The sequence below is a fragment of the Phalacrocorax carbo genome, chromosome 3, assembly GCF_963921805.1.
Source record: "Phalacrocorax carbo chromosome 3, bPhaCar2.1, whole genome shotgun sequence".
Lineage (NCBI taxonomy): Eukaryota > Metazoa > Chordata > Aves > Suliformes > Phalacrocoracidae > Phalacrocorax > Phalacrocorax carbo.
The window spans coordinates 58,837,710-58,857,987 of record NC_087515.1 but is presented as its reverse complement, the minus strand read 5'-3'; the positions used below and the strand labels follow the sequence as shown (position 1 = coordinate 58,857,987).

At 39.5% G+C, this 20,278-nt stretch overlaps 1 protein-coding gene across 3 annotated transcripts in view; it reads left to right on the top strand.

Moving 5' to 3' along the window:
* SYNE1 (spectrin repeat containing nuclear envelope protein 1) overlaps positions 1-20,278 on the top strand; it is a 310,687-nt gene that overhangs the window by 211,163 nt on the left and 79,246 nt on the right. For 2 of the 3 annotated variants that reach the window (XM_064447054.1, XM_064447053.1), the window contains 10 exons: positions 2,808-2,996; positions 3,762-3,923; positions 5,209-5,403; positions 8,918-9,091; positions 10,996-11,187; positions 15,443-15,577; positions 16,188-16,294; positions 17,705-17,855; positions 18,693-18,827; positions 18,987-19,142. In XM_064447054.1, coding sequence (XP_064303124.1) covers positions 2,808-2,996; positions 3,762-3,923; positions 5,209-5,403; positions 8,918-9,091; positions 10,996-11,187; positions 15,443-15,577; positions 16,188-16,294; positions 17,705-17,855; positions 18,693-18,827; positions 18,987-19,142 — 1,596 coding nt within the window. The remainder of the gene's footprint in view (positions 1-2,807; positions 2,997-3,761; positions 3,924-5,208; positions 5,404-8,917; positions 9,092-10,995; positions 11,188-15,442; positions 15,578-16,187; positions 16,295-17,704; positions 17,856-18,692; positions 18,828-18,986; positions 19,143-20,278) is intronic. The other variant, XM_064447052.1, reaches the window with a different exon arrangement.

Sequence of the window (20,278 nt, the reverse complement as noted above, 5' to 3'; positions counted from 1 at the left end):
GTTAAAAGTGTTTCTGTCGTCTTGTTCGCAGCCTCCTTAATCATTCTTTCTCCATCCTTATGAAAACTTGTCAAGGGTGCAACAGCCCTTATTAAATATCTTTTGAAATCTAAATACACCCTTTGCCCCTACATCCTAACAACAAAGCTTTAGTACTTTTCATTGGCTAATTTTCATAAAAGAGGGCATGAGACAGTCTTTACAGGGGGAACAAAAACTGTTATGTGTAAGAACGTCTCAATTCACACTATTAGCACTAAAGCCCTACCAAAGAGAGACTGCCACATTGTGTACTCTAAAAAGTAGTTGGAAGGACAGGGAAAGGGATTGCTTTCCCCTCTTTAAAAAGCAAGGCCTTTATTCTGGAAATGATGATTAAGAAGTCTAAGAAGCACAGCTTTTCTGTTGGCCTTGAGAGAGGACTGGCTGAGGGCTGGAGAGTAGCTGTAGGCAAGGCAAAATGAGAAGTTGCCTGCACTGATGCAATTTTTCACTGGGACTTGGAAAGATCACTTGTGGTCAGAGTAAAAAATACTGAAATTGTGGTCCTGAATGCTGTGCTAAGCTGTTACCTGTTCCCTGTTGGCTCCTGGACATCGTAAACACTTTCATCAGTAAATTTTTCAAGTTTCCCAATCTATGCCTTTGAAGAAGTACCTTATCTGATGCTTTTGGACTGTTTGATGTGCTGTCCATTCTTCGGTCTTCTGTTTCTCTGGAGAGACCAACTTTTTCAGGCATCCTCAGTAAAGGTGCATGATTGAGCTGTCTGTAAAATGCAGTCTTGGCTGCTGCCTCCCTTTAAAAATATTGATGGTGACCAGTGAGTAGCACCTTAATCATTACAATGTCCATACACAAAGCAGATAACCTGATAAGTCTCTTCATTCTTGGGGGAAGGACTGAAGAACCATATCTATGCAGCTGCTGGGTGGTGGGGTGTTCTCGGGGACAGGTGGTCATTCTGTGCTCCCTAGGTTTGGTTAGAAATAGAGCCCAAGAGGTGACTGTGCCTGGGGAGTGACCTGGTTTCTATACTCTTCCTGAGCTTGTTTAGTTTTGTTCACATATGGAATTAGATAACACACTGAAATGACATTGGGAAATAAAATTCTGCTCCAAATTAGGATCCTAATTATATTTTGAGCTCTGGTACCTCAGTATTAGTCTTGTTTAGTACCTAACTTTTATACACCTAATCAGAATCAGAGAATGGTTGAGGTTGGAAGGGACCTCTGGAGGTCATTGGGTCCAACCCATTTCTCAAGCAGGGACACCTAGAGCAGGTTGTCTGAGACTATATCCAGGTGGCTTCTGAGTATCTCCAAGGATGGAGACTCCACAACCTCCCTGAGCAACCTACGCCAGTGCTCAGTCACCCTCACAGTAAAAAAGTCTTTCCCGATGGGAACCTTTTCTGTGTTGGTTTGTGCCCATTGCCCCTTGTCCTGTCACTGGGCACCACTGAGAAGAGCCTGGCTCTGTTTTCTTTGCACGCTTCCTTCAGGTATTTATACACATTTATACTCATACATTTGCAGTACAGCAAATGATCTGTGGTCTGTTTGGTAGACACAGCTCTGTAAACTGTCAGGTGAAAAGCACTTAGTTTGCTCTCAGTCACGTTGCTTGACATGCTGACTTTTCCTCTCTATCATACAGGTCAGGAAAGAAGTAATTTGAGAAAATTGCTATCATTGGAAGAGGATTTTCCAAGTACACTTTTCAGTAGATTTTGAGCAACTTTTAATGCAGATATTGTGATAACTCTGAGAGCTGATTGAATGGAGGTTTGGTCCAACCTAACAGAAATCTGTGGAAAATCTCTTACTGATTTCTCTGGCAGCAAAACTGTGTATTAAAGTTTTCACCAGGGACAATTACAAATTCAAAATGATTGAGGAAACTGGACCACAGCTGCTGTGTTGCATGGTCTGGAGCATAGTTCACTAACTGGGGCTACAAAGTGATAAGAAAGAAGGTTGCAGCATTTTTTACCTTCCAATAGATGTGGCGATCATACACGGTTTCAGTTTGAAATAATCCTTGTAGTCAAGTCTGCTTTCCTGACTTAAATGTAGATACTGTGCATGTTTCCTTAATTTTACATTTTCTGTAGATCTTTTTAATAGTGACCTGCAATAGTTGAAGAAAACCCCATACATTAAGTATAGAAGCTCTAGTGAGAAACAGTTCCACCGTGAATTTTCAACGGTAATTGGAACATTTGCCCATTTTCCTTAGCACTTTTTGTCCCTTATCCCATTATCTTTTAAAAGCTGGTTGAGAGTACCTGTTTGTTTGAAGGCTTACTATAAGCTAGTGCTTCATACTCTTTCTTACACCATTGACTAGTCCTTCAGCATATTCCCTTTTGGTTCTTCTGTTGCCTTCTCTGTGCTAGTGTTCATTAGGGTGATATTTGTTGCCACCTACAGTACCATAACTAACTGTCTGTTGTGATGGGTTTTCCCCATGTGTAGTTGCGATGACAATAGAACAACACTCCCACTTTTAACACTCCCCTCCCAGTCTTTCCATGTCAGTCCATAGTTGCCTCCTGCACCTCCTAGTTCGTAAGAACATGAAAAAAATGCATCCACAGTCTTCATCATAGTGAAGCTCCAAACCATACTCAGTGTAATACTATTAAATATTTATTTACTGTGTTGCTCAGAGGTTTCCTGGTGGTTTTGGCTCTGTGGGTTTTATTTTAATGGACATATGCAATGTGGCGGTATGTGGGGGGATATTCTTATGCAGTATCTTGGGTTTTGAAAGTGCAATAATGTGCTTCGTGCTTGTAGGACATTGCTTATTACCAAGCACTCTCCGCTGAACAGTTGGCCTTATCTGCTGAACAACTGCAGACAGAAGCTGCTAAAATTCAACCCAGCACTTCAGCCACCCAGGAGTTTTATGAACCAGGCTTAGAATCAGCTGCTAGTGCCAAATTGGATGATTTGCAGCGTTCTTGGGAAACACTGAAAAATGTGGTAAGTCTTCATCTGGAGGGTTCAGGATAATCAGCTAGCTTGCGAGGAATAAAATGCAAAGAACTGGCTCAGCTAATATTCTTCTCTGCAATTTTTGGTTTTCAGGTGGCAACAAGAATTGTTAGTTGTAATATTATATTATACTGGCTTTGTTCTTTGTTTGAAAGCCTGTGCAGGATGGACCTCCATTAAGAAAATACAAGTCATTAGGGATGATAGTTGCCTTCAGAACCCTTGGCTATTGTCAGACTATATTCCATAACCTAACAGGGAAATCCAGTCATGCTGGCTGAGCTGGCAAAAAAAGCCCAAGAATCCAGTTTCTCCAAATAGTGAGTCAACTTATTTCTGCATAGTAGTGCAGTATAATAGTTCAGTGATGTATGAAAATTATCAAAGTTTTGATCACATGCCATACATTTTAAATCTTTGCAGAGCCACGGTAGCTATTATGGGATATTAAGCATCTAGTAAATTGTGCACATCCACACGTTTGAGTGCATAAAATCTAAAATAAGTCATGAGAATGCCTAGGTTTCCCTGCTTCTTAAAGTCCATTTTTTCAGTCACAGAACCTAAGATATGACTGATCATGTTTAAACAGATAAATATTTTTAATGTGGATATTTTGCTTTATAATACATACTTTTGAAAACTTCTTGTAAGGTTTTTATTTTAGTCTCATAAGCCTAGGGTTGTATGAAGCAGAAGAAAGACCAAATCCTGTATCAGAGGTCATAATTTATACCTTCCATTCCGTTCCAGATCAGTGAAAAGCAGCGCACCCTCTATGAAGCTCTTGAGCGCCAACAGAAATATCAAGACACACTCCAGTCTATATCCACAAAAATGGAGACCATTGAGATCAAACTAAATGAGAGTCTTGAACCAGCCAAAAGCCCAGAGAGCCAGATGGCTGAACATCAGGTAAAAAGTTTTATGTGAGAAATAGAGGGAGAGCATGTATTACCTGTATATTGTTAGTTCTTTTTTTTTAGATAGTGGTGTTCCTTGTGGCTGGATGCCTCAAAAACATGCATTAGTTTTATGAACCTTCTCTGTTATGTCTTGCCTTTCTGGACTTCCTGCTCTTCCAAAGATATTGTAATGGAGTTTCTTTTAATAAGGAGCCTTTTAAAAAAGTAAAATAGATCACAAGAGTTTGTCCAATCGAAATTTTCAGCAAAATCTTTTGTCAAAGATTGTGTTCAGTGATACCTACACATACTGTTCTTTAGCATCAGTGCTACTAGCATATATCGGACTATTTATAATGTTCCCAAATTTACTAAGATCATAACTAATACTGATGCATTGTAAATTGATCTAAATACAAACTTTGCCTTGTTAACCAAAACAAACAGACTAAAACACACAAAAAATTATCTCCTAAGGGAAATCTTGAGAAACGATGCCCTGAATAATAAGATAATACTTTACCAAGTAACCAGTCGGACATACATTCAATTTGTGATCATCTAAGCCTTCTATCTGATAGCTTGAAACTATCTGGTGGGGCTGGTTCCCATTTCAGTAGGAACTCCACAACCTGGAAAGGATAACATTTGGCTTTTGTAGCACTGTGTGATGTCCTGTGTATCCAATGTGTTTATACTATCAGACGTGAAAGTAAAGTATCTGCTTTAAGGTATTAGTAATGCAGCATCATTTTTGTAGGTAGCTTGGTAGCTGATTTATAGGATAAGAACAGGATAAGTAGGAACTTCTTTTACATCTCTGGATGTTTACATATATTTCTGGATGTTCTTTGACCAGTTAGGAAGTTTCAGGTTGGTAGCTAACTCATGCCCCTATTTCTGTCTCACAAACACTTGTTCATCTCGCTTGTTCATTATCTTCACTGTATCTACTAGAATGCCCTCCAGAAAATTTGTTGGAAGAATAAATCTGTATGTATAGTATTTCCAAAAGAAGCCCTTCTAATGAAATGTTTGAAATTCAAGATAAGTAATTAAATCCATATTTTGGCTGTCAGGTGCATGATGCTAGCTTAAGCATCTAAAAGCAGGACTCAGTCCTTCTGAATTCCAACTCTACCAAACCAGCAGTGATATATATTGCAGTACTCTGTGTTCCTCATGCTCCCGTGGGACAGTCATCTTGAATTTTATGTTAAGCCTGTGCCTCCTGAGATACTTTATTATCACTGATAAATGAAGCAAATACTTTCTCTGCTCTCGTTTCTAAATAGGCTTTGATGGATGAAGTTTTAATGTTACAAGATGAAATCACTGAGCTTCAGACGTCATTAGCTCAGGAGCTGGTTTCAGAACCACTGGATGCAGAAGCTGCTGATCAGCTGGCATTGCAGTCCACTCTCACGGTCTTGGCAGAACGAATGGCCACAATTCGAATGAAGGCATCAGGAAAACGACAACTATTAGAGGTACAAGAAAAACCTCTAGGAGTGAGTCTTTTGAATCACATTCCAGATTTTGAGAGCAACTTTTGGCAGACCTGTACTTTCACCAAAGTCCTTAGTCACCATTGAATGCTGATAATTTAAAAAGTCATTTTCAGCTCATTTGAGCTCATTTCTCACAATTCCTTTCACTAATAAATTATTGTTCTTTTTTAGCAAGCCCCTCGTTTTAATGCTAGGTGATGAGTAACCAGAAGGAACTTGGAAACACACAGCAGGATTAATTAATGAATTAATTAATTTTTAATATCCACATTGGCATTTTCTCAATAGGTTCCCTTGGTGTTCCTTGTCCTTCACAGGAGAAGTAATGAAGTACAGGTATTAAAAATCATGTTACCTACAGTAAAATTTTGAGGAGTCACCTGTCCAAACTGGGAGACAAGAGAAGGGGGAAAGCTTAAAACAAGAACAACACCTCTCTCAAAACATTGCATTGTTGTTTGTGCTCATCTTCCCAGTGATCTGCTTGCAAACTTTTATCATGAAAGATGCACCCCTTCATTTCTTTGTCTACTAGCTTTACCAAAAATCCTTTAATACTGAGGTGATTTCAAAAAAGTCCTTTACATATAAGAATGTTGCTGTGTATATTATACAGGTGAGAAAATGTAGTCATGCTAAAGCTGGCTACAGTTTGGCTACTTTGAACACTGCATGACAGCTTTACTGCTATACTGCTAAGAACTGCAGCAGTGAATTCATAAACACAGCAACTACTGCCTTCATAACTTCCAGCATCAATCGATTCTGACAGACCAAGTGAGAATTGGCTCTGTGGATCTACCTGGATTACAAGGGAGTCCCAGGGTGTGTCAGCTGCATTATTTCTGTGCAGTCACCTGAGACAGTGAACAGGTCCTTAGAAAATAACTTTGTTATTCTTAAAAAATTGCACTGTTTTACTTCTCAGAAGAAAAATGGCTTTTATGTAAAAATAAGGAGCTAGAAGTAGAATAGGGGTCTTACTGTTTATAGTTTGCACCCCATATGGGATCTTACAAACTTTTTGATAGTACTTAGAAGGAGGTGCTCACTAATAATTTCAGGATAAAGCATGAGTCAAATATACTGTGCTTAACTATGGTTAGGATTCTGACAGTTACTTTGATAGATTAGCACAAGAATCCCCCAATAATCTTATCTAAGACATATGTATGGTATGCAGACAATATTCAGTTATTTAACTTGTGCACTTTATAGCTCTGACTTTACAGATAAATCTTCCAGAACACTGCAGGGATGTTTATGTAGAAATACAGATAGAACAGGTCATGAGAACATTCTGCTTTTGAGGGTGTGGATTGGTAATACTATTTTTTTCTGTGGACCTAATTTAAATCATTAGAGCTTAAGAGCTCTTTGGCTCTGGATTATTTGAGACACTTAGAATAATTTAAAGAATAATGATACTTTTTAACATGCAGTTATTAATTTTCCAATTAAAATTAAGCATTCAGAAAAGCTGTACAAACACTTCCCTGTGTGAGGGATTTGCCCTGCACATACGGGTCTGAATATCCTTACAGAAGTGTGGTAGGTTGACCCTGGCCAGCAGCCAAACACCCACCCTCACTCCCCTCTCCTGTGGGATGGGATAAAAATAGAAGGCATGCAAAAAGACTCATGGATCAAGACGATGACAGCTTAATAGGGTAAGGAAAAGCTGTGTATGCAAGCAAAAGAGAATACGGAACTTATTCTCTACTTCCTCATCAGCAGGCACTTTACAGCCCCTTTGATGGAAAGCAGGGTCTCAGCACTCGTAACAGTTGCTTGGGAAAGCAGAAGCTGTAACAACAAATGTGTCTTCTCCCACCCCACTTTCCTTGAGCTTTTATTGCTGAGCAGGATCTCCTATGGTATGGAATATCCCTTCAGTCCATTCAGGTCAGCTGTCCTGGCTATATCCTCTCCCAACCTTTTGCCTGCCCCCAGTCTACAGGCCTTTGTGAGGGGAAGTTGGAAAGAAAGCCTTAATGCTGTGCAAGCACTGTTCAGCAATAGCCAAAGCATTGCTGTGTTATCAACACAGTTTTAAGCCACAGTTGCAAAGCATAGCACTGTACAGGCTGTGATGAAGTTAACTCCATCTCAGCCAGATCCAGTACAATCTTCTCCCGTTGTTCCATACCGTTGGCAGCATGCTTATGCTCCACGTTATCTGATATATCCAAGTGTCCTCTGACCATCTTATTCTACCAGTTTCTTATTCCCAGAATCCCCTCTACTCTCTCCAGAGTTCTGTATCTATCTCTTGTAGTGGGGAGCCCAGTACTGGACACAGTACTCAAGGTGTGGACTCACCAGTGTCAAGTAGATGGGCAGGATCACCTCCCTCAGCCTGCTCGCAACACTCCTCCTAATGCAGCCCAGGATGCCATTAGCCTTCTTTGTCACAAGGGCCCATTGCTGGCTCGTGTTCAACTTGGTGTCCATCAGGACCCCAAGGTCCTTTTCTGCCAAGCTGCTTTCCAGCTGGTCAGCCTCCAGCATATGCTGGTGCCTGGGGTTGTTCCTCCCCAGGTACAGGACTTTGCATTTTCCTTTATTCAACTTCATGAGGTTCCTGTCAGCCCATTTCTTCAGCCTGTCAGGGTCAGTCTGGATGGCAGCACAACCTTCTGGTGTATCAGCCACTCCTCCCATTTTGTGTCATCAGTAAACTTGCTGAGGCTCATTACCAGCCTCTCACTAGAGTTTGTGCCACAGATCACCACCCTCTGGGTCCAGCTGTTCAGCCAGATTTCAAATTCATGTAGGAATACTAAACGGTGAGTGGGTCTTGCTGATTACTCCCTGTCTGTCCAATGGATGGACCAACTGATGGATGGAAAAAGGGAGTGTGTTGTTTTCAGGGATCCTCTGAAACACCAGACAAGGGAGCAAACTCTTCAGTCTTCTCTTTGCCTACAGTAGCTACACCAAAGGCCCACCAAATACTCTTTTGGGTCCTTCAAGTACCCATCTCTTGCCTCTCTTGAGAGACAATAAGACTACCTAACAGCCTGCTGCTGCCAAAAAAGGCAAAACTGCTCTCCTTTCCCTGCAGCCCACTCCCAGCTCTGTGTCCCCATGGATCTTTCTCTCTGAGCAAACAGCGCTGTGCTGGTTGAGCAAACTGAATCAATGTGGGGGGAAACCCAAATGAGAGCAGCAAGCGGAGGCAGAAAAGACCTCACCTTCAGAAGGCATCAGAAGGCATTCATAGCAGACACCTGCTGAAGGAGGTGGAAATACAGTGACGGAGGTGGAAATACAGTGACTGAACTGAAACAGAATTTCAGTCACCAGAAAAGCATGCTCATCAATTGAAAGCAATAATATTTTCTAAAGGTTTCCAACTTCTAAAAGAAAAGGCTTATTACAGCTTAAAAATACAGTACAGAAGTTGTGAGAGACCGAGAGGGAAAGTTTTTTAAAAGTGACTGTTGTGGTGTATTTCTTTTAAAAAGTAATATATAACTTTTACCTCTAGGAAAAACTGAATGAACAGCTGGAAGAACAGCGGCAAGAGCAGGCTCTTCAAAGGTACCGTTGTGAAGCTGATGAGCTTGACCACTGGCTACTCAATACCCAAGCGACACTGGACACTGCTCTGGTTACTACTGAGGAACCTATGGACATGGAAGCACAGCTGGTGGACTGTCAGGTAAAATTATCAGTCCTGTAATGTTTAGAGGAAGAGAGTGGATGTAGCTTTATCTGAATGAAGAAGTAAATATGGAGCATTAATTTTAAGACCATTATTGAGTGGGATGAGCCAGCATATTAGTGGGGAAAAAGTTTCTGAGCTTCTTAGCACCTCATATATGCTCAGCTAGCTTCGTCAATGATTTGTGAAATAAAATATAGCCTGTTCTTCATTTCATATTAAAGATTGCAAACAGTGCTTTCAAAAGCACATGTAAACATAGCAGTAGGAAAACAAGATATCCTGACTGCAAGAATATTTAAAGCTCTACAACTTTTGGAAGGGATTTTGTTTTGCTTTCAAGGCCTTGTATTCACTTCACTTGCTGTTTTTGCTCCACTCAAGCTAGAGTTGTTGAACAGCTCACTTGGTAGGTATGAAAGCGCCTGCAGTGTACTTTCCTACTTCTCCTTTTCCAGCTGAAGAACACACTCCCTCTAGCAGTGGTGACTGGGACAGTGTTGTGTTTTCTTCAGGAGTAATCCCTGCCCACATTCAAAAGTAAAGTATAATCATCAGTAGTTACTATTTTTATGAATTTAATATTAATCAACTCAGAATACCAAAACAACTGAGGAAAAATATTTTGCTGCAATAAGATTAATCACATATACTTTTATTAATAAGACTTGGATCAGTCATAACATCCAGGTTCTCAAATTAGTGGGATTTTCCATTTTTCAATGGAAGTTTAAAACTGTATGATTACTCTAATTAAAGGTACAAGATAGAGAAAAGATAGATGGACAAAAGATCCCTTTTCATATTTAAGAACGAGGATCTCAACTATTTTAGGATAAATGGGAGTTAAGTTTCATACAAGTCTGATGAATTAAACATCTAGTTAAACTTCCACTGACACCACTTCATTACTGGAATTTTCAGTCTCAGGTCATCTTTCATCACCCGTCCTTGGGAGCTGTTTGTTTTATATAGATAAACTCTGTGAACTTAAACAAAGCAGTAATTTTTTTTAATATAATACATAGGAAACTCAAACTTAAAAAGAACTGTTAACTTTGTGGAAAAGTTAATACTGCTGTTCTTCTGCTGGTTCTTAAAATCTTAACACAGTAAGTTTAGTATAAAGTCCTATATTTTTTCCACTTTTTAGAGACTGCCCATCTTATCCTGCATGCATTCCTTCAAGAGCAACATTAGTAAATTTATACTTGATGGTTGCTATGGAAACAAAAACATTTGATGTCAGGCTAGGTTTTTGAGCAAGAATTTTATGAGCTTTGAGTTTGGAAGATCAAAATATGCACTATGTCTGTAATACATGATGTTCCATTAACCATTCAGGAAAGTAGCTTTTGAGAATAAACATGCCAGAGATTTGTCACTTTAAGTCTCTCTTTAGACTAAAGAGGATTATATAGAAATCCTTAAGTCCATCATGCACCAATCAGAAAGAGCAAATAGTGAGAAGAGAAGCTTATCAACACAGCCAGAGCACACATAGGAGGAGGTAGGAAGCATTTCACTGAATGTACATGGAAGAAGAGGAAAGAAGTAGCTGTAGCTGCATGCTCTGTTTCTTGCCATTATGGATGTCAGTCTAGCATCTTAGCCACCCTTACCTTTAATGTGCAAATAAAGAGCATCTCCTCTACAACAAATCCTTTGTTTCAGATAACTTTTTAACTTCCTATTTTGAAAAAGGTTGCAAACAGAAATGGCAAATGCAAACATTTGCAAGCATATTCCTAAGGACTCTGAAAGGGACTGGAAAGCAAAGCAATGATAATCTGACTTGCCCTTAGCTTGGCAACAGGGGAGGTAGGCCACAGGTCATATTGCCAGAAAGCGTGATATGCTGGAAAATGTATGAATTTGGTTCTTTGTTTTTGCTGCTGCAGAACATGCTGGTTGAAATAGAGCAGAAGGTGGTAGCCTTGTCAGAGTTATCTGTGCACAACGAGAACTTGCTTATGGAGGGGAAGGCTCACACCAAGGACGAGGCAGAGCAGCTGGCTGTGAAGCTCAGGACGCTGAAGGGCAGCCTTCTGGAGCTGCAGAGAGTGCTCTACGACAAACAGATCAGCATTCGGGTAAGTGGCTCTTTTCAACTGGCTTTTCAGTGGGCAGGAAGTTGGGGGATTTCATAGCAGTTTTATGCAACTAGGAAGAGGAGTAAAAATATTTTACTGATTTAGTTTGAGCTATTTATCTTTAGTTAGTAAATGGATATAACTCCAAAATAAAGAACTGCCTAGCAAGCTTTAGCTTATCATTTTCAAGCTAACAGCACCACTTCATGGTGAAACATTCCTAACCATACTGTCCTTACTGAAAGGACAATAATAAAGTAGATAAATCATTTAGCTTGGTCTGGATATACTCTATTCCTGTTCCCAGTCTCTTTAGACTGCATGTGTTATGGGGCAGGATCCCTCCCCCAGCAAAAGAACAATCCTAAATACACTCTTTCCTCCATACAGCATGCACAAGGCTATGAACAGATAACATCAAGATAATAAAACATGTTTAAATATGGCTAATACTTAGTGGCATCGTTACACCAAACAAAATATGTAAACAAAGATGCATTTAACCTCAGTCTTGTCCTAGGTTTCTATTCCTAGCATCGTTGGTCTGCTTATTACCACTAGTTCATTCTATTCAAGAGTTGGTTTTGGTCATCCTCTAGGTTAAACTAGCATGTGGAGAACAGAATACACACAATAAACCCAACCATGTAATGTGACTGACTGGGTTTGAACTTGCTTGCCCTGCTGTGACTCCATCCCCCGCCTTTTCTTTTACTTTTCTGGGCTTTGCTGTGCAAATTAAACATGATAAGCTTCAAAGATTTCTAGCTTGTAATGCAGATTAAAGTCTACTGAGAGGTTAGCTTGAAAAGTCGCTTGATGTGCTAAGAACTATTTTTAGTCAAGAGCAACTGGATAACTACAAAACTTAACATAGCTTCACAAAAAACCCTAACAAACACAAAAAAAAAAAGGAAAGAAAAAACCCAGGTATTTATTCCTATCATCTGTAAGATGAAGTAACCTGAATGTTATTCTTGCATATTAAACCCTGTGATTAGACAATGAAAAGTTGTATCAACAGTATGTAGGCATATAATTGCTATGTTCTGGTATATTACTTGTGACATGAAAAAGCATTCCAGACTTTGATGCTTCGTTTTAAAACGTGCTGCATTTTAAAATACAATGGTGTGATTTAGTTTAAGTAAACTTTTAAAACATATTTGGATGCCTTTCTAATATGAAAAATAACAACAAAATAATTTCCAGATGCAGAATATGAATGAGTTAAGATGCTACATGAGTGCAAGACAAGTTGCTTTATAAATGGCAAACCTTTTTTGGAATTCACTTATATGGATCATGGAAGAAAACAGGTATAGGCAGTATAACACCTTCAAATATTCATTGAGCAATTTTTTCCAAATGAGAAATTCTATAATGTCTTTTTCCTAACTGTCAGGCATAAAGTATTTTTTTTTGGACTGAGGCTCAGAGCATCAGATTCCCAAAAATACACTAACTCTAGTATTATTAACCATGAGAAACATTACATGCTAACAGCACTGTTGCTCATGCATGTAAGAAACTCGGTCTTATACATGTCTCTAGATGTATTGATAACCTTGTAATTGCCCAGAGGCATAAACCAGCCTGTGCCCAGAAAAGGAAGGACTCTTCCAGGTTGTGCTGCAAGACCAAGAGCATTGTAAACACTGAGCTATATTTTATTTAAAGCAATATTTCAACATATCTGTAATTCCTGTGACACAAGGCTTTTTAGGAGCCACTGTGAGATTATGTGACCTCCTTGTAGCAATTTCAGTTTTCCTTCTGATTTTAATTAATTAGTGTCACTAATGATATGGAAAAAGTGATTTGGAGACCAACTGCTTTGTTCATAAAATAAAGCAGTGAAACTGATCACAAACGTGCTGGATTGGGCAAGTTCCAGACTACATTGATTCCAAATGTAGTATTTTTCAAGCACTTTGAAAGATACGGAGAACATTGCCTTATTACTGTTATCTACTAAAAAAGAAAATAAAATCCTTATGAAACAAAGAAGTAGAATGGATTCTGCAGTAAAAAGCCAGATAGTTTCTTTACTTTTTGTTGCAAAGTGTGTGTGTATGAGGGACGACTTCAGTTCCACGAGAAAATACGCCTGATACAAGTTTGTACAATTCTGAACTCCTTTGAGAGATCAATTTTATTACCATTTTCTTCAGGGATTTTTCAAATATTTCTGTGCTGGAATGGATAGTCCACAGGAATGACAGGTTCAAGCATTTATTTCCCCAGCAATTTAAAGGAAATGTAATACAGTTCCTTCAGACAGAAATCAAATGAAAATGCAAATGTGTTTTTCAAACTTATATTCTATGATTTGAGAATGATAAAATCTGGTTCACAAATAGTTTTGATCTAAAAAGTATGCACAACAGCATATTTGCAAAACCTCAGTTCATCCACAAATGCCACAATCCCTTTTACACTCTCTGCGATTGCAGGAACTGTGGAACTGCTATTTATTTGTCTTAAATAAGTCCAAAATTGTAGCTTCTAAACCCTCTTCCCAGAGAAGAGAAGACTCAAAATCTAACCAAAATCAGCCTGCCCAAATGCAATGAAGAACTAAAAACTAGTCTTTAAAGGAATTTACAACTTGAACATCTATTGTCCCTAGACCATGTAAAATGAAGCAAATTTTTTTTGTGTAATTTTCTTGTAATTTTGCCTTTTTTCTCATTTTAATAGAAAAATTAAAATTCCAGACTCTATTCATCACTCGCATTATATTTTCTTTGCCTAATCTGATATCCTATGATGTTGTTCACATTCCAGCTTTTCTAGAAACTTGTTGCTACAAAGTATCACAGTTTACCTGCAAACTGAATCCTTAGTAAAACAAAACTATTTGATAGAGCAAGGGCTAATGGTTATTTCCAGCTCTAGATACCTGCTTGCTCATTTTGCTCCTCTTACAGTTTGTATCGTCTAACACTAATCGGTCCTTTCATTATCCCCCAAAATTGAAATCTTACACTTCTACTATTTAGCAAAACTCTGATGTTTCAGTGCCTGATGCCAGGGACGCTGGTGGCAGAGGTTATTCCCAGCTGTTAGTATAAGGAGCACCAGGTGAGGCAAGAGCAGTTTCCTCAGCCACCTTCTATCCTGCTGGTCCCTGCCTGATCTGAGACAAAGGCTCTCTGGAACGTGGAACATGTTCTCATTTTGGAGAGCCTGCTGTAAAGTCTGAACCATTTGGTGTTCTATACTCTGTGTACAGTAAGAGCTGAATAATGGGCAAAATATGAATCCTGCAATAGTGAGGTATATAAACAAAATGGAAGGGGAATTAAGCCCCAGCTTTAGTTTTTGCTTTAAAAAAAAAAAAAAAGCACAAACTCTACAGTTATCGTGGGCATGCAAGTAACATTAAATAAATCCAGAGAGGAATGTAGATCTAGGTAGGCAGACCTACAAGAAGTCTGTCTTTAACATTAGACCTAGTGTGTTAAAATCCCTGCATCTGAATAGGTTGGTTGCTAAAATAATTTGAATTTACAGCCAACGTGGATTTCAGAAGTCAAAAAGTTGATAATCAGTTTTTGGAACTATTAAGGCATTTGCTCTGTTTTACTTTCCTTACACAGAAGGCCTGTTTAATCACTCATGTTGGAAAAACATACTGATAGAAGCATGAAGTGAAGGGACTGTTGCTTTTGCTGCTCTCTCATAACATTCTGTGGTTTGGTCTCTCTTACTGTCTTTACTGTTCATATCATATAATCTGCTGTCAAGTGACTGTCATTCTGCCAACCACAGGTAAAGTTACGTACTTACTGATAAAAAACTCTTGACCAGAATGACAACTAGTATTCTCTCATTTCTAGTTAGACAAAAAATTGGTTTAATTAGACTAAAACCCTGGCAGAAACAATCCATTCATTCCCTGCATTGCCAGTTAGAGCTGCACCCTCCATTACAGACTAATGCTGGTATTTTACAAGAAGCAGAACAGTCTTCAGAAACATACCAGTCCATGTATGCTCTCTGGTGTCTGATTCTGCAAAGTGAAGTGGTGCATGTTTTTTTTTACATTTTTACAGATGCTTTCTTGCTCGTAACCAATGACCAGCAAGTCAGAAATCTAAAGTCCATTGCTCACTTCAGAATTTATGTGAGACAGCAGCCTGAGAGTTGGGAGGTGACAGTACATGTGGTTTTCAGTTGACGAGCTGGACCTGCCAGCTCTCTTGCAATATGAGAGATTTTGTAAAATCTTTATTTCTTTCTCTTAAAGCAGGGATCATTACAAGAAAAGGAGGAGAGTGATCTGGACTTTGTTTCCTCACAAAGCCCCAGTGTCCAAGAATGGCTGGCACAAGCAAGAACCACTCGCTCCAAGCAGCAGCAGAGCACCCTGCAGCAACAGAAGGTCGGTGTTTTGCATTTCCTTTTCTTCCATATTTAGATTGTGCTTAAAACTATAGCTGAGCCATTCTTGTTAATATTTCCTCTGAAATATTCATTTTTACACTGTTCTTAGTGCTCTTGTAATGATGCATCTGAGGTCATTATTTTATATCTGTAATAGCCAGGCAGACTAGACTTCCTGGGTGACCACGGTCTACTCATTATTCACTCTATACTTCTATTGTCCATTAGTAAAATTAAATTAGATCAACCCTTAAAGTTACTGTAAGGAGATGACAGTATTTGTTCAAAATAGTAATCAACACTGTGTTTATAGAGGCAAAGATACACACATTGCAAGATACAGTGTTGCACGATGCACAGTAATCCTCACTAGGTTAGGTTCCAGAAACTGCAATGCATTACTCAATTAGTTCGACAATCTAGTTTACGTACCCAATATTTCTGTGTCCCTGGGTGGAGATTTTGCACTGCTTTTGGTATTCAAGCAATCCTTATCAGAAATAGCTCAGCTGTCTTTGCATGACAGTTATGCGATGTAGATATGACCTTCCAAGGCAAATATAGTGTGTTTTGAGGTTTGTTTTGGTTTTTGTAACTTGCTATGCTAGGAGCTGGAACAAGAGCTAGAAGAGCAGAAGAATCTGCTTCGGTCAGTAGCATGCCGTGGAGAAGAAATCCTAACACAGCAAGGTGCTCCAGAAGGCCTAAGTATAAGGTGTGCTTTCATGTGGTCTTCTGCAAAGTACATTTCTATGACTCTGTGTTTTGTCATCCTTAAGTTTACACCCCTCTTCTGCATATAATCCACTAATTTTTGTTTTATCAATGTTGTACAGCACCTAGGACTGAAGTCCTTGTTTGTAATTCAGGAGTCTGATAATATAGTTACACAAACTATTTTGTGCTAATAGATCATCTTTAGCATTTAAAAATTCCTTTTATCCTTATTATCAAACATCACACTAAAGTTACAAACAAGTACAATTCATTAGACAAGCAGTGGATCCATTACTATAGCTTTATGGTCCAGCATTGATGTGTGAACTCTAAAACGTTGTAGTGTGCCACTGTAACCAGATCTTCCCAAACAAAATACTCATTGTTTAATTTTATTTTTCCTGCAGTTAGTGAATATTTTAGATTTTGAAGCCTTGTGTATTTCGAATTTCATCTCTGGTCTATATTTTCTTGCACACTTGCCCATTTGGGGGAAGTAGATATCTGTAAAAGCCTCGACTCTGGCTGGGAGAGTCTTCTGCCCTAGCAAAGGCAGAACTACCTGTTGCTGATGCAGGCCTTGAGTGAGCAGGAAGGACCAGGTCTGGGGAAGAGAAACCAGGGTGAACAATATCAGCTTGAGAACCAAGGAACAGTCAGTCCTTCAGTTAAAATACTTTGTTAATGTATCTCAGTAGTAATGAGCTCCTACAGCATGACGAAGTCTAGAACACGAAGGGGGTTCATGAGGCAGAAGAACCAAGACATGTGCATAGGGAATGTAAGCTGTACTCAGTAAGTTCTTTTCCTCAGAATTTGTGTTAATTCAATGTGGGTTTTTATTATAATGCCAGAAAGTGCTTATCACCTTTTTGAGGCTTCCTTCTGTCACAACATGTTATGCTACAGAAACAAACAAACAAAAAAAATCAAACAGAAAATGCTGAATTTCATTCACTGTTTCCCAAAGCTAAACTGTTATGCTTGTCCTGCATTAAAAATGTCAGGGTATGTCTGTCATTTTGAGAGGGGAGGTGAGGAAGGAGTCAGATAAATTTTTTTTTTATTTCATGCTTTGAAATAAAGATTGTTTAAAAGTTATGTTTCAATGTAGTATATATTCAGTCTGTTTTGGGGGTTCTTTCTTAGCATAGTTACTTGCAAGTCTAAACAGTTTCCTGAAAAGTACATTTTATCCCATCAGTAAAGAACTTGTAGTTACAAACCAACCTTTGTCTTATTATCTGAAAAAAAACCCACACCAAAACAAAAAAAAAAAAAAGAAACAAGTAAAAGCTTTAAAAAGTAGCAATTTAAATATAAAATTCCCTAATTGAAAGAGGGAATAAACACCTTACACTGTTATGACTTTTGTATCTGTTAAACATTTATGCATCTTGCCATTCAGTGAGAAGCCTGATAAGCTTTCTGAGGAATTAGGCTTGGAAGGTGAGAAGCCATCAACTGAAGAACAGATGAAGATGAAATGGGAAAGCCTGAACCAGGAATTCAATACCAAGCAGAGACTGCTTCAGAAAGCTTTGGAACAAGAACAGCTGGTAGCTATTTTTAATTTCTCTTGCATTTTCTTTATGAAAGTAGTTGTCATAACACAAGGTACAGTATGTACTTAGCAGCTGCATTAAGGTGATGTAGTTAATGCAAAGAATATTGAACAATTCATTTTTGTGACATCTTTAAAAACTATAAAATACTGGCACTAGCACTGCTGTTGTTCAAAGTTATTTGAATTGCACTACTGTTCAGGTGAATAAACTAGGCAGAAAGAAAGGGCTCAGACAAAATTTTGATGTACTTATCTAACCCAGGATAATTCTGTAACAAATCGTCCCTCTGAAATTGACCAGTACTTTAGCAACAACTTAGAGGAAAAACTGGTATTTTCAGTTTGAATTTATTGGTTATATTCATTTCTTGGTCTCTGTGAGTGTATGACAAAGTAGCAAGTGATATTAGCCACAGAATTTTTACTGAAAGAAGTAGGGATTAATCAACTTAATTGTGAACAGTCCAAGATCTGTATTAACATACATCCTCCATTTTATTTTTAATAGACCCAGGCTCACTATTCTTTATATAAAACTACATTAAAATCAGCTTCCAATGTTCTAAATATATAATATTCATTTCACAGTAATAAATTATTTATTCGGTAAAAACAAGTTGTTGCTAATTCTGGCCACAAGTATTTATTCTGCACTTCTAGTGAACCTCCTGTTGAACAATCTTTTGTTCAAGATATTCACGACAGAACAGTCATGGAAGGGCCATGAGCGTTATTTGGTGATATCCTTAGTCAGCAGTAGAATCCGTATAGCTGAATTTTGTGCCCTATATGTGTGGTAGCAGCACTGTAATTAGTACTTCTCTCTCGGCAGCTTTGTAGCAGACCAAACAGACTGCTATCTGGAATGGCTTTGTATAAGGAGGAAGGACAGGATGAGGATAAATCCTCAGTATCACCAGTATTGGTTGAATTGAATCAGGCTTTTGAAGATGTGTCATCTGAGGTAACGTTTCAATTGCCTTTACATCTATCTTCTGGCAGAGCCACATTTACAATGAAAACTCCTCTAGCTCCCACCTGGAAATCCAGACTTTTCTCCAATGTTAGGTGTTGGAAAGTGTCTTGTACTTCTACTCTTGACTTGTCTGGTTCCTTTGCCCAGGCTGGACAGGTGGAGGAGAGCCTGCATCTTGAACAGAAGCTGTATGGTGGTGTTGCAGCAACCTCCTTGTGGCTAGATGGTGTGGAAGAACAGGTCTTTGTTGCTACAGCTCTGTTGCCAGAGGAAGAAACAGAAACATACCTCTGCAAGCAAGAGGTGAGGAATCCACGAACAGGACATTCTTTAAATTGCCAGTAAGGGTGCATTTTATGTAGTGTTTAGAAAGAAAATACTGGAATCCTAGGTAAGTGACATGTTGTTATCATAGTCTCTATGTAATTGCAGTATTCTGCTATTGTTTAGAAGTAGCTTTATACACTGTGTAGAGAATGGTGGTGGCCTGACCCTGGCTGGATGCCAGCTGCCCACCGAAGTTGCTCTATCACTCCCCTCCTAAGCTGGAGAGAGGAGAGAAAGCTCATGGGTCAAGATAAGGACAGGGAGAGGTCACTCACCCATTACTGTCATGGGCAAAACAGACTCAACTTGGGGAAATCCATTTAATTTTATTACCAACCGAAATCAGAGTAGGGTAATGAGAAATAAAAACTAAATCTTAAAACACCTTCCCCCCACTCCTCCCTTCCTCCCAGGCTCAACTGTACTCCTGAATTCTCTTCTTCCTCCCCTCCGGCAGTGCAGGGGGATGGGGAATGGGCACTGCAGTCAGTTCATCACACATTTTCTCTGCTGCTCCTTCCTCCTCAGGGGGAAGACTCCTCACACTCTTCCCCTGCTCCAGTGTGGGTTTCCTCCCATGGGAGACAGTTCTTCATCAATTTCTCCAGTGAGAGTCCTTCCCACGGGCTGCAGTTCTTTACAAACTGTTCCAGCATGGGTCCCTTCCACAGGGTGCAGTCCTTCAGGAACAGACTGCTCCAGCGTGGGCCCTTCCCTTGGGGTCACAAGTCCTGCCAGCAAACCTGCTCCAGTGTGGGCTCCTCTCTTCACAGGGCCACAGGTCCTGCCATGAGCCTGCTCCAGCATGGGCTTCCCATGGGGTCACAGCCTCCTTTGGGTATCCCCTGCTGCAGCATGGGGTCCTCCACAGATTGTAGGTGGATATCTGCTCCACCATTAACCTCCATGGACCACAGGGGCTCAGCCTGCCTCACCGTGGTCGTCATCACGGGCTGCAGGGGAGTCTCTGCTATAGTGCCTGGAGCACCTCCTCCCCCCTCCTTCTTCACTGACCCTGGTGTCTGCAGGGCTGTTTCTCTCACATATTCTCACTCCTCTGTTCTGACTGGTGCTGGTGGCGTGCAGGGCTTTTTCCCCAATTCTCAAATATG